This window comes from Delphinapterus leucas, chromosome 9 (genome assembly GCF_059928025.1).
Source record: "Delphinapterus leucas isolate spDelLeu-1000000601 "Yukka" chromosome 9, BTC_Dleu_Yukka2, whole genome shotgun sequence".
Taxonomy (NCBI): domain Eukaryota; kingdom Metazoa; phylum Chordata; class Mammalia; order Artiodactyla; family Monodontidae; genus Delphinapterus; species Delphinapterus leucas.
The window spans coordinates 48339582-48354380 of NC_143137.1; the positions used below are offsets into that span (position 1 = coordinate 48339582).

Consider the following 14799-nt stretch of genomic DNA (forward strand, 5'->3'; position numbering starts at 1 on the left):
TTAAAAAGTTTTTCAAAGTGCTTTTCAAAAAACTTGGAGCAATGGATAAACATATTCTCAATATGTGCTTTGATCAAAGTTATGCAGAGACCTGAAGAAGAAACATCCTTAAGAGCACACAGAATGCTGCTGCATGTCAAGATTCATTAAGGGATGAGTACTTGGAGCAGAAGGTCATTAATTAATCCAGGGTTTCAGTTGAACTTACTGGTTATTTCCATATCATCTGGTACTAGAAAAGGGGAACCATGAGATAACAAGCCCTATTAACTAGTTTCTCCCTCTGATTTGAACTATAAGTGAACTGTTACCCATATACAGAGGAAGTCTGACTCAGTAATAAGAGAAAAGGTTACAGCAACTTTCTTTCTCTAAAATTCTTGCTGCCAAATAGTCATCTTGGATGTTTGTGTGTTCCTGCCTTGATCTGTACTTAAAAAATTATTATATATAACTATGCTTATATTTTGGTATCATTCCAAATTTGTGGGGTTGCTGGAAAGAAAACCCACAGCTTTATTAACTGAGGCTCTCTATGTGCTTTCTCTCTGACTATAGGTCTTACATGTACAAACTAAATGGGGAAGTATTTTTCTTTAAGTTAAATGAATTAAAGAGGAAGAATCCTGGGGATTGTTCAGTAATAACCTCCAAAGCTGTCTTGCATCAGCTCCCCTCCTTCAACTCAGCCTCACTATTGACTTCCCCCTAAGCATTTAAATATACTCAAATCTCTTTTCTCTTTAAAATGAAAGCAAACACAGCCATATAAAAGAATGAAAGTTTGCCACTTGCAGCAACATGGATGGCTTTGGAGGGCATTATGCTAACTGAAATAGGTCAGACGGAGAAAGACAAAACGTTATGATATCACTTATATGTGGAATCTAAAAAATGCAACACACTAGTGAATATAACAAAAAAGCAGACTCACAGATATAGAGAACAAACTAGTGGTTACCAGTGGGGTGAGGGAAGGGGGGAGGGCCAATTTAGAGGTCAGGGAATCATGAAATACAAACTACTAGATCTAAAGTAAGCTAAGGATATATCATATAACACAGGGAATATAGCCAATATTTTATAATAACTAAAATGGAGTATAACCTGTAAAAATTGTAAATCACTATGTTGTATACCTGAAACTTATATAATATTGTAGAGCAACTATACTTCAATAAAAGGAAAAAAATGAAAACAAATTAAAAACTCCCTTGAATTTACTTCCTGCTAATTTCTCCTTTCCTTCACAGGCCAAGTTTCCCGGGGGGGAAAAAAAAGACAATATTCATTGTCTCTGTTTGTCCATTTTGCCATTTGTCATTCTCTCCTCGATCTATTGTGATCTGGTCCCACCATTTCACTGCACCTGCTCTCCTTTACTAAAGGCAACAGTAATTCTTAGTTGCAAAAGCCTTCAAAGACTTTTCTGTGCTTATCTTACCCCTCACTTGATAAGAACTGGCACTGGAAATATTCCTTCTTTGAACTGTTCTCCTACTTTAACTTCTCTGACATCATTCTGTCCTCATTTCCCTCCCTCTCTGGACTCTCCCTCTTGGTCTTTATATGCTCTAATTCTTCCACCCATACCCTAGAGTGTTCTCTGGAGTTTTATCCACTGTAGAAATGTTTGGAGGGACCCCATCTACACCCATGACTTTCATTCTCATCTATTAGCCCATGACTTCCAAATATATACGCCTAACTTCAACTCTCCATCTGGCCAACTGCCCCGGACACGTCCACTTCAAACGCACCATAACCCAGTTCTCTGTTTTGGGAAATGGCACTTTCATCTACCCAGTCACCCAAGCCAAAAACCTAGGAGTCTACATCGATTATTTCTTCTCTTTCAAGTCTCCTTCAACTTCTGGAAGTAACTGGTACTATCAATTTTGCCTCCCAGATATCTCTCCTACCTGTCTCTTTCTCCGTATGCCCACTGTCATTGCCAGCATGACTAGTTCCTGAGCATCTCTCATGTTTTAAGATAGTTTTACCTTATATGGCAGCCACTCTCACTACTCATTCTGCAGCAGAATTATTTGAGAAAATTAAAAAACTAAATCCAATTGCCCAATGACTCACCCCAGAAATTGCTTTTGGATGAGGCCTGGCCTTTGGTATTTTGGAAAAGTTCTAACATGCATTTGGGACTCCAAACCATGGCTTTATGATCTTCGTAGATGAACTGGACCATACAGAAATAATCTGACTAGGAAACAGAGTGACCAAAGGCTACCAAAATTATGTCATGGGTCTCTGGTAATTATAGCCTTAAGCAAAACTAAATAAACAAAAGTAAAACCGAAAACCGCTGTTATTTTTGTTATAATTGATATATTGGATATAGAACAAAGGTGATGTGCTGCATCCTCAGTCACAAAAGGGCCAGTGGGTTATATAAGCATATGACGTGAATATTGGTGAATGCATGACTTGTTCAAAGGCATTCTGACGCCAGTTTTTAAAAGCACTGTACAGAATCAGACTCACAGACATAGAGAACAGACTTGTGGTTGCAAAAGGGGAGGGGTGTGGGGGAGGGATGGACTGGGAGTTTGGGGTTAGTAGATGCAAACTATTACACATAGGGCTTCCCTGGTGGCGCAGTGGTTGAGGGTCCGCCTGCCGATGCAGGGGACACGGGTTCGTGCCCCGGTCCAGGAAGATCCCACATGCCGTGGAGCGGCTGGGCCCGTGAGCCATGGCCGCTGAGCCTGCGCGTCCGGAGCCTGTGCTCTGCAACAGGAGAAGCCACAACAGTGAGAGGCCCGCGTACCGCAAAAAACAAACAAACAAACAAACAAAACTATTACACATAGAATAGATAAACAACAAGGTCCTACTGATAGCACAGGGAACTATATTCAATATCTTGGGGTAAACCATAATGGAAAAGAATATAAAAAAGGATGTACATATGTGTATAACTGAGTTACTATGCTGTACAGCAGAAATTAACACAACATTGTAAATCAACTATACTTCATTTAAAAACTAAATTTAAAAAAAAAGCACTGTAGTACATTTTAGGGACCATATTTTGCTTGGAGCTCCAGTTTAGTAACCTGTCTAGAGTTGTGTTCATGTATTAATTTGCTCCATCACTGTCTGAGGTTGACAGCCATTGTTGTTACTCTGTAGCTTTTCATCCCTCTTTGAGTTAAAAAAAAAAAAAATAGTACCTACCTTTGTAATTAAATTTATTCAATAACCTTGTGTAGTCCATATTTATAAGGTTTGATAGTTATTGACCACCACAGTCAAAGGTAGACATGTAGCTGGAAAACACAAAATACTAGGTATGCTCTTTGCTACTGGAATATCATTGATTCTAGGCCCTCTCAGATGCCAGAACAAGGAGTTGTATATGTATATACTAACCTGTGTATACATATACATATTGATAAATATGTATATATGTAACAAACTCTAATCCATTTATTTATTTATTTATTTATTTTATTTATTTATTTTTTTACTTATTTATTTTTTATAAATTTATTTATTTTTGGCTGTGTTGGGTCTTTACTGCCGCACATAGGCTTTCTCTAGTTGTGGTAAGTGGGGGTTACTCTTTGTTGCAGTGCGCGGGCCCCCCATTGTGGTGGCTTCTCTTGTTGCGGAGCACGGGCTCTAGGCACGCCGGCTTCAGCAGTTGTGGCTCCCGGGCTCTAGAGTGCAGGCTCAGTAGTCGTGGTGCACGTGCTTAGTTGCTCCGCAGCATGTGGGATCTTCCCAGACCAGGGATGGAACCCATGTCCCCTGCATTGGCAGGAGGATTCTTAACCATTGCACCACCAGGGAAGCCCCTCTAATCCATTTAAACAAATGTAACAGTATGTATTTAGATATGCTCTCAATTTGGGACACAATTCGATTATTTTATCAATGTTTTATATTCCAAAATATTTTTGAAACTGCCTGTGGCAAAAATTGGTCATTGTCTTTCCAAATCCATTCTCCTTCCACCTCCCTCCACCCCCGAACCCCTGCCCTGCCCCACTCAGCTAAAAGACTACATTTCTAATCTTTCTTTGCAGCTAAGAATGGCTAAGTGACTAAGTTCTGGCCAGTGGGGAAGGGAAATTGTTGGGTGGGACTTACAAGGAAGAATTTTGAAAATGAGGACAGTCCACTGCATGTCCCTTTCCTTTACCTTTTCTCCTCCTTTTCTGTTATCTGTGATCACCAGCAGCTACCATGGTTGGTGAAGTAATCATGAAGCTAGAAACCAGTGCTAGATAGTAAGACAAAAAGAGGAGCCTGGGTTTTTGATAACTCAGAGCTGCCATAATGACCCTGGTTTGTCTACGTGTAGACTTCTTTTATGTGACGATAAACCAGACTGCTATCATTTGCCTTTCTGTTTCATTCAGCTAAACCTGATGCTAACTGGTACAATTTTTGAAAGTACCTTTAGATATAGTTTTTTAACCAAACTTTGTCATTTTCTTCTTCTTTTTTAAACGTTTATTTTATTTTTTGGCTGCATCGGGTCTTCGTTGCAGCACACGGGATCTTTTTGTTGCGGCATGTGGGCTCTTCCTTGTGGTGCGTGGGCTTCTCTCTAGTTGTGGCGCAGGAGCTCAGTAGTTGTGTCCCGAGGGCTTAGTTGCCCCGGGGCATGTGGGATCGTAGTTCCCTGCATTGCAAGGTGGATTCTTAACCACTGGACCACCAGGGAAGTCCCTCGATCATTTTCTTGACTGCTTGCTTATTGTCCATTCCCCCACCCCCCAAAAAATATTTCTTGAGGAAGGTCATTAATTTATTATTTTCCTTCCAGTTTTATTGAGATATAATTGACGTACAGCACTGTATAAGGTTAAGGTGTACAGCATAATGATTTGACTTATATACATCATGAAATGATGACCCCAGTAAGTTTAGCGAACATCCATCATCTAATATAGATACAAAATAGAAGAAAAAGAAAAAAAATTTTTTTCCTTGTGAGGAGAACTCAGAACTCTCAATAACTTTCATATATATCATACAGCAGGGTTAATTATATTTATCAAGATGTGCATTACATCCCTAGTACTTATTTATCTTACAACTGGAAGTTGATGCCTTTGACTACCTTCATCCAATTCCCCTGACCCCCCACCCCCTGCCTCTGGTAACCACGAATCTGATCTCTTTTTCTATGACTTTGTTTTAGAAGCATAATTGACCTACAGCACTATGTTAGTTTCTGGTGCACAGTATAGTGATCCTATATTTCTATACATTTCAAAATGATCACCATGATAAATCTAGTTACCATCTGTCACCATAAGTCTGTTATTGACTATATTCCCCACACTGCACGTTTCATACCTGTGAAATATTTTATAACTGGGAGTTTGTACGAGGAAGGTCACTTAGAACTGAGTCCTAAAGAGTAGGGGGTAGAGAACGGATACCAGAACTTGTGGTGGAAAAGAAAGGGAGAGAAAGAGAGAGAGAGAGAGAGAGAGAGAGAGAGCGCGAGCCTGGGAGTTCAGAGAGATCTGGCAAGGGAGATAGTATCATTTTATCGTGGAGGTAAGTGAAAAAGAATAATAGCTTGGGGACAGATGTAAAAATGATTAGATAGCATGGGCCTTGTTGGGAAAGTCTTTTTTCCTCTCTTTCCCAGATTCTGAGGTTATGAATGTTAGATCTTTTGTTGTCACGTTCACCCCTGAGGCCATGTTTTTTTGTTTGTTTTGTTTTTTTGGTTTTTTTTCCGTCTATTTTCTCTCTGTTGTTGAGATTGGGTAATTTCTATTGTTCTAGCTTCCTGTTCACTGTTTTATTTTTTTTTCGTTATTACAGTCTTCAATTCTAAAATTTCCATTTATTTCTTTGTTACATCCTCTATTTCTTTGCTGAGACTATTTTTTTTTCCATTTGTTTTAATTGTGTTCTAACCGCTCATCACAGTATTTTTCTGATGGCTGCTTTAAAACATTTGTCAGATAATTTTAACTTTTGTGTCACCTTTGTATTGACATTTTCCTTTTCATTAGTTTACACAACTCCTGGTTCTTGGTATGAAGAATGATTTTTTTATTTTTATTTTTTTGGCGGTACATGGGCCTCTCATTGTTGTGGCCTCTCCCGTTGCGGAGCACAGGCTCTGGACGCGCAGGCTCAGCAGCCATGGCTCACGGGCCCAGCCGCTCTGCGGCACGTGGGATCTTCCCGGACCGGGGCACGAACCTGTGTCCCCTGCATCGGCAGGCGGACTCTCAACCACTGTGCCACCAGGGCAGCCCATGATGAATGATTTTGATTGAAACCTGGATGTTTTAGATATTATGGCACTCTGGATCTTATTTTAATCCCCTCTTTTAGCTGGCTTTTTCTGACACTGCTCTGGCAAGGGCATGGAGGAGGTCATTGTCTTTATTTATTTATTTAGGCTGCACTGGGTCTTAGTTGCGGCATGTGGGATCTTTAGCTGCGGCATGCGGGCTTCTTAGTTGCTGCCTGCAGACTTCTTAGTTGCAGCCTGCAGACTCTTAGTTGCGGCACGCATGAGGCATCTAGTTCCCCGACCTGGGCCCCCTGCATTGGCAGAGTGGAGTCTTACCTACCGGACCACCAGGGAAGTCCCACGGCATTGTCTTTGTTACTGCCAGGTGGGGATAGAAGTCTAGGCTCCCGATTTTGCCTCTGTTGACACCTATGGGGTGGGGGTGGGCCTCCTCATTACTGGCGGGTGGGAGTGGCAGTTTCAACTCCTCACTGGGCTTCCACTGATGCATCCCTAGCTAAGAGGGAGGGGTAGGAGCATTCCCCACGTGGCCTCCACTGACACCATGGTGGAGAGGGTAGTGGAGGAAGTCCAGCCTCTCCGCTAGGCCACTCTGACTCCACCCTAGCCAGGAGAGGGAGGGGTACCTCATTACTGTCAGTTGGGGGTGGAAGGCCAGGCTCCCCATGTGGTCTCCAGTGACACCTTGGGGACAGGGGTGGGGGGAGTATGTGTGGATAGGTACTTGTTACCATCCAGAAACGGGAAAAGTCCTGGCTCTTTACATGGCCTTCTCTGATACCACACCAGTGGGTCTGAGGTGTAGGGGGACTGAGGCGTTAGGATGTTGAGGTGTCTCATTATGGCCTTTAGCGTGTGTAAGCGGGCTCCTCACTTGGCCTTTGCCTGCATGGGTGGGAGTGGGGCCATAGGTTTTTATTATGCAGTGTTTGTCTACAGCAGTGTGATTATTTTCTAAAGGTTATCTGTCTTGCTAGGCTGCCCCTTTTTGGTCCGTTGGCTAAAGAGAGTAGCCTTTTCCTGGGGCATTTTGGTTTGTGCCTCTTAGCAATTTTGGGTTTACGGTTTTTGGGTTCTCCAGTACCTAGTATGTGATATAAAAGGCTAAATGAAAACCCAAGAACTTACCTCTGTGTTCCTCTTTGGACCCTGTGGTCTCTAGCTGGTATGCCTTCTTTTCTCCGCCTTTCAGAATCTTCTTGTTGTTACAGAGCAAGGGCTTGTGTGCCCACAGTGCGGAAAGTCAAACTCTGACTTGGGTCGGTGTTTGCAGCAAAAGTAAGGGTTTATTTGCAGGGTGCCAAGCAAGTAGAACGGGCAGCTCATGCTCAGAAAGACTTGAGCTTCTCGATGGCTTTCAGGCAAGGGTTTTTAAAGACAGTTAGGGTAGAGGGCTGTAGAATGCATGATCAGCTTCTTCTGATCAGTTGGTGGTGAAATAACAAGATGATGTTTTGGGAATCTCAGCTTTCTGATCCCAACCAGTCTGGGGTCTACCTGCTTGCCGTCAGGGTGTAGTCACCATCCTCCACCTGGGTGAAGGTCTTAGTGTCTGTAGAGCAACTTAAAGATACGCATCAGATTGTTATCTATATCCCTTTAGGTGGGAGTCCTGTGATTCTACAGTCCTAATCATTTACTGCTTGAGTCTGCTCTTTGGAACACAGGAAAGGTCTGGGAGACTAAAGCCTTTTTTCCTACAAACAAGAAATGGAAGACATAGAGGGGCTTTTGTAACTGCGAAGGCCCCTCAGGGTCCTGATCAGTTTCAAACTCCCCTTTTTCTTTGATACTCCTCAATCTTGAGGGGTACAGGGGTGGGACAAGAAAGGGAATAAAGGTTTGCGTAGAGAGATTAATCATAGACTTACTAAGGGAATTTGGTTTTAGAGGGACTCAGTTTCATTATGTTTATTTTAGATATAATGTCCAGAGTTTTGTTGTACTTAGTGGGAGGAACAGAGAAAAATATATCCACTACTTCTTCCCAGAAGCAGAAGTAAAGAGCCTATAATGCATTGAAACACCATTTCAAGCAAAACTACTTGGCAGTGACTTAGGGAGAAGTTACAGGGCCTTTCCAACAAAGACATCAGGAAGGCAATCAACTAAAGCCAGCCGTAAGGAGTAACTGCCTTTTCAGATCCAATAAGATCTGTAAGCATCTTCAAATAGTAACAGTTACTTAAAAAAATCATAATACTTATGAGAAAACTTTTATGAAAATCTTAGAGCCTTAATTTATGAATCAATATAGGGCTACCACGAGGAGATATTTAAAACACATGATGTAGGAATATGGAGAAATTGTAACTTATACCCTGGTCCTAATTGAGCCAAAATCATCAAACTTTCAATGCTGCTCACTCCCTTTTCAAAGCCAGCACATCTGTTTTGTTTTGTTCTGTTTTTTAAGAAAAGCAAATTGAAAAGGCCTCATGTGCAGCTTTATCTCTGCTTCCTCTACTTTCTGAGTTCCTTCTTCTCTCCCCTTCCAGTCCTAGGAGAATGCTGTTCATAAGAGGCAGACTTTTGTAAAGAAATATTCATTTTCGAGAGGAGAGCCCTATAAACAACCTAGAGAAACAAAAACAGTAGCTCACAATAAAAATGACAAAAACCATCTGATCGGATATAAAATCTCAAGAGGATAGGGATATAAACCTTAGGAGCTGGGAGATCAATTGATATGTCGGCCTGTGTTGTAAATAGCTCTGCTATGTAGGTTCACATAGTTGAAAGGCAGACAGCATTTCAGCAGTTAATTATAGAAACCTGTAGGGCTACATTTATTGGTTGCAGGAGGTCTATTCCAGCTAAAACTCAATAAACCAGGAAGAGAGGATCAGGTAGGAAATGCTCCAGAAAGCAATAAATAGACTTGGGCAGGGACCCAAATCTAGGAGACTGTCCCCAATACCTGAAATAATTTTTTCTTCCTTGTCTTCCTCCTTTCCTCCGGTTTTGGTTTGTGTGGAGTAGAGGGTTAGGGTGGAGAGAAAGGCAAAGAAGGAAATTGTTTCTCTATCAGTTACAAATGCGGATCTTGCACTCTGAACCAGTTTTTGGAAACATTGCTAGCATGTCAAGAACACTGAGAGAGCCTCCTTGGAAATTATCCAATTCCTTAAGGTACTTTCAACACCTGTGAGTGACTGGGCAGAGGTTAAAAAGGGTTAAAGTCAACTCTGTTGATTCTGCTACTCAGATTAAAAGGTTAAGAACAACCTAGGCACGTGAATAAATAAAATGAATTCAGGGGAGTGGTTCCTATTGCCCTAGCCACTCCTCACTCTTTCCTCCTGTACTACCTTTCCGTAAAAACTGCAAGTCTTTCTTTGGTGTGCCCATGGCTCCCAACCCTTTCATGGGCTCAGAGAGGATGAGAACCCCGCTAACTATCGCCCAAGGGTTCAAAGATTCAAATATGTACACCAAGCACAGATACAAGAAATGAATGTCTCCTTCTCTCTGACACACATACATATACATTACCTTCTGCATTTTCATTTACCTTTAGTTTTTACTTATGAAATGGGTGCAGGATTTTCAAACATCAGAGGAATATATACTGGAATAGTGCAAGTTTCTAGCAATTCTATCCTTCAAAGAAAACAATATTAAGTTGTTTTCCTACAATTTTTCAAGTTCATGGAGAAACTTTTGGGTAAAATAAAATCAAATAATTTAAAACAGTTATTGCATTCATGGTAGATTTCTGTGAATGTTTCTCAACGAACAGACACTAAAAATACAAATGCTAACATCAAGAGACCCACGTTTTACTGAGGTTAAAAGTGGATCCCTGTACTTGTAAAGACTGGGAATTTCTGCTCTTGCTTAACTATTGCAGCAGCTGCCGCGAGTCAAAGTTATGCCCTTGACTGCAAGGAAGCAACACATGCAGTTACAACACTCCAAGGGGGCGGTTCTGAGGGTCAGATGCTCCAAGGAGGCGGTCGTGAGTGACAGCCGCCGCCTCCCACTAACCCTTTGCGTTTTGGTAAACAAGGAGACTCCAGCCCTCAGTCTGTAAATGAGGGAGGAACTTGGGGGCGGAGCCAGGGCTCCGGATGTGCTACTTCGAGAAGGCCTCTTATTCGTGGTTCGCAAAGGGCGGAGGATGTGGGAATTCTGATTGGTCTGATTCCCTGTCCGTAAGGGGATTGACGTCCAATGTCCCGCCGGGCCGCGCGTCTCGGGGCCGCGCTCCTCCCTTCTCGGGTAGGTGCCCGCCCCGAGCGGCAGAGCGCGTGCGCATGCAGCCCCACGCCGCTGCCGATCCCGCCCGCCGCACCACGCACCCTAGCAGTCAGTGGGTGAGCTGGGAGCCGCGGAGGTCACCGTGGGGAGGCGGGGCGGGGGCAGCATGGCAGCCTCCTTACGGCTCCGTGGAGCCGCCTCCGGCCTCCGGTACTGGAGCCGCCGGCAGCAACCGGCAGTGGCCAGCCTTGCAGCGGGTAAGGACCTCGCGCCTTCTTCCCCAGTCCCTCCTCCGGCCGCGCGCTTCGCGCGCCCTGATGACTGAAGAGGTCTTTTCACCAGAGGCGCTGCGGTTGGATCGGGGCTTAAAACCCAACATTTTGACTGGTTCCAAGGCCTGGCCTCTTCTGCGGCCCGTGCCATTAGTGCTTCCCCCCATTCTCCCCACCCAGATCTAGATGAATGGGGTTCGGCGTCCTTTTTGGGACTTAGGAAGGTAATGGGAAGAGCTTGGGGTAGAGAAAGGAGTATTTGGGTCCGAGTCCTGCTTCTTTGGAGTTAGGGCTTTGAGGACAATTGGAGGGCCCAGCCCCAGGGGCTACCCCTTACCCACCCCAGCGACCCCTGGCCTTGCAGCACTGGCTGGCCTTGCAGCGCTGGCTGGCCTTGCAGCGCGCCGGGTGGGCGCGCTCTCCGGCCGCAGCCCTGATTTTTGTTTTAATCACCTTAATTGTTTCTGATGTTTTTACACAAGTGAAGTCTTACAAGTCAGGTGATCAGTCTTTCCAGCAAAGTTTTAAGTCACCCTTGACCGGCCAGGCGGGCTTCCACCGCTTCTCTGTAACTGGGCTACCTGAAGATGGCACTTCTGTCAAATTATTAACCAGAATACTTTCAACGTTCTCAAAATTGTGGCCTGAACCTATCCTGCTTCCGTCCCCTCCCACCCCTCATATCATTATAAGTTATGGAAGCTAACCATCGATTTAGGAAGAGGCAGCTTTTAGACCCCCAGAGAACTAATCTTTCATTTTTCAGATGGAAGAACCTAAAGCCCCTTGGATAAGTGAATTAGGATATTACAGCAGGATCTAGAAAGTAGTCCTTGATTCTTTATGATTCCTGCACTTTTCTTCTACAGCAAGATTCCTCTATAATTGGAAAATAGGTTGATTTGTGGGGAAACTGCCATTGTCTTCCTGTAAAATTTTTAGTTTTGAAAATGCACTATTTAGCACTCTCATACTTGGGAGATTGAAAAAGCCTTGGTATTAATTTTTTCTGATCTTTACTTTAAAAAAAAGGCTGGGAATTGAGTTCTTAACAGCTTCCCTTCCTTCCCCTCAGTAAAAATCTAAGCAGAAGAGTGAATTTCCTCTCTGGCTTTAAAAGGGAAAGCTTCATATGATGGGAGAGAACAGATGTCTGATACAGAATCACAGTAATGAGATACAAACTCACAGAAATTGCCAAACTTGAGTGTAACCACTGTTGAGCTACATGTATTGAACTACAAAAAATGCCTCCTACATTGGAGATACTTAAAAAAAATCACTCTTCTGCAGTAGTAAATGTAGCACCAGTTTTCACATGAATGCACAATTCTTTCAGTTTTGATTAGTCAAGGAAGACATACGTGCTGTTTAGTGGTTTTACAAGGTGTTCTAACGGTATTTTAATGAACCCTTGAAGTACCTTTTAGAGTTACAGGAAAGTTCTTAAAATTTATGGAAGAAGAGTCTGAGGCCTGTGACTATAATAAATGCTTCTGTAGACTGGAAAGGCCTACCTTGAAATGCTGGTAGACTACTTTGGCATATAATCTTGTTCTTTGACCCAAATACATTGTAAGAATATAGATTTATGACAAATTAAAAAAATTTTTTTTTGTGTGTGTGATGATTGTTTAAAATGCTTCAGTAATTGTTTTTACTCTGTGGAATTGTTTTAAACATTTTTGTTAATTTTAATTTACTACAAAAGTGTTAACTTTTTTGATGTTGGGGTCTTAAAAGAAAAATTATGTGCCAGTTTGGAGTCTAGGGACATTAAGAAAAAGAACTGTGTTCAAATAGTAACATTATTTAGTGTTCTGAATTCTGTGGGATGTTTGTCTCCATGGTATGTTTAAGATGTTTATATCATATGGAGGGTAATATTATAAAGATCTATACAGTTATTTACAGTTTGAAAAAATGACATCTGAAAGTTGCTGGTAATAGCATGTCTTACTTTTAAAATATTTAAAGCATTGAAAAGGAAATAGAAAAATGAGAACTATTAAACTAGACATACATTACTATTTTTTTCATACATTACTATTTCATCACCATTTAATAAAAGTAAGTTTTATGTTTTATCTTAAAAGGTAATTAAATTTAGTTTCAGACTTCTTTGTACAGACAAAAAAATGACAGATGTTGACCCTCTACAGTCATTTGATTCACTAACAAGTACAAGGAAAAATAATTTGTAACAGATCATCTTAAAACGACCACCTGACCAAAAGTGGAGTGGGAAAATTAGCCAGCATTATAGACAGAAATGGGAGTACAGTTCTTTTTTATTATTGGCTCTTTGTGTGTGTACGAACTCTGCCTTCAAAACAGCATAACTCGTTGTATAAATCAAATATATGCCATTTTTTTCCTCTTTACATTAGCTTCTAGGGTTGCACATGAAACTCTGAAAAGCTGCACATGGTTCTGGGGACCAAAAGTTGACCTTAAACTTGTGAAATTGCATAAGGAGAATACTAGTTGACCTTTGAACAAAATGGGTTTGAACTGCATGGGTCAGCTCATGCATGGATTGTTTTCAATAAATTTGTACTACAGTTGGTTTAACCTGCAGATTTGGAGCAGGTTGTGGAGGGCCAACTGTAAATTATACTTGGATTTTGTGAGGAGCGTCAGTGCCCCAACCCCACTCATGGTTCAAGGGTCAACTGTATTTCTAAAATAACTTGACCCAAATAATAAAGGCCTTAATAGAGTAAGTCACTACCCTTAGTTTAGTAACTCTTAGCATTAAAGCAAAAAGAATGCTTATGACGTAGTATGTGATAAAGTAGGACACAAAGTTGTGTATGCAGTATAGAGTCTCATAATGAAAAAATGCGTTCAGAAGACTGGAAGGGCTATACAGAATGCTAACTGATTATTTTTGTGTAGTGAGATTAACTTTTTCCCTTATGACTTTATACTTTTTTGTATTTTTCAGTTTTCTACAATGACTTACTTTGATGAGGGAAAAAAAACTTTTAGAAGTGTAAAATAATTAACCTATTACCAATTTTTGCATTTTGAAACTTAGAGTCGCCTGGTTTTTGGTGGCACTTCATGTTACCAAGATATGGATAACTTTGTCCATGTCCCATTGGAGAAAAGGTCATAATCTGTAAATTTACATCTATATATTTAGAAACTAACTTTGCCAAATTTTCTGGCTAGTTTCTTCTTCCTCCTGGCTGCTGCTTAGGTAGTGTTACGGAGAGTCACAAGAGTTTGCTGATTAGATACAATCTTTTCTTTAATCTCTAGTTCATTTCCTATTACATTACTCTGATTTTTCCCAGATTTTTCTAAAAAGATTTTTAAAAAAGATTTTTCTAAATCTTTTACTTAGGGCTGCCAATCTGTGAACAGTCATTTGCAGAGAGATGCAGGTACCATAATTGGTTTAGGTAATTTGGAACTTCATCATAGGTCTGGGAGGAAAGGATATTGGAGAGTCAACCTGCAGCGTTTGCTTAATGGTTGCTGCAATACAAATTACCTTTGATGGATCCACTTTATCACTATCTTTACTCTTGCTTCAGCACTGACTTTTATCCTCATTTGATGAAAACTCTCTCTAGTTAGTAATTCATTCATATAACACTATTAAACACTCACTGTGTGCCAATTTATTTATTTCATTTATTATAAAAGTAGTCATAAAAGTTATATGCACATGGTAAAAACTCAAAAGATTATAAAATGAAAAGTAAGAGTCTTTTCTCTAACTCTGACCCATCAGTCCAACTTTCTAGCTGTAACTGCTGTTTCTTAAGCATCTTACAGAAACTTGAAAACGTTTAATGCATATGTATTCTTTTTTCTCATATACTGTATGTTATTATATATAATGCTCTGCGTCTTGCTTTTTTTCACTTCATAACATGTCCTGGAGATTTTTTTCCTTATACTTTTAGATAGATATATCACATTCTTTTGAACGTTACATACTCTTTCATCGTATTGATTTTCTATGAAATATCAAGTACCTTGTTAATGTATATTTAGTTATTATAAATTAAGTGCCCTGTTAATAATGTGTATTTAGTTATTTATAATGTT

The 14799-nt window shown here is 41.0% G+C and overlaps 1 protein-coding gene across 1 annotated transcript in view; it reads left to right on the forward strand.

The window, feature by feature from the left end:
• Positions 1-10496: 10496 nt before the first annotated feature.
• The window catches only part of HIBADH (3-hydroxyisobutyrate dehydrogenase), a 105420-nt gene continuing 101117 nt past the window's right edge, over positions 10497-14799 (forward strand). The window contains exon 1 of the mRNA XM_022584505.3: positions 10497-10716. Coding sequence (XP_022440213.1) covers positions 10626-10716 — 91 coding nt within the window. The 5' untranslated portion in view covers positions 10497-10625. The remainder of the gene's footprint in view (positions 10717-14799) is intronic.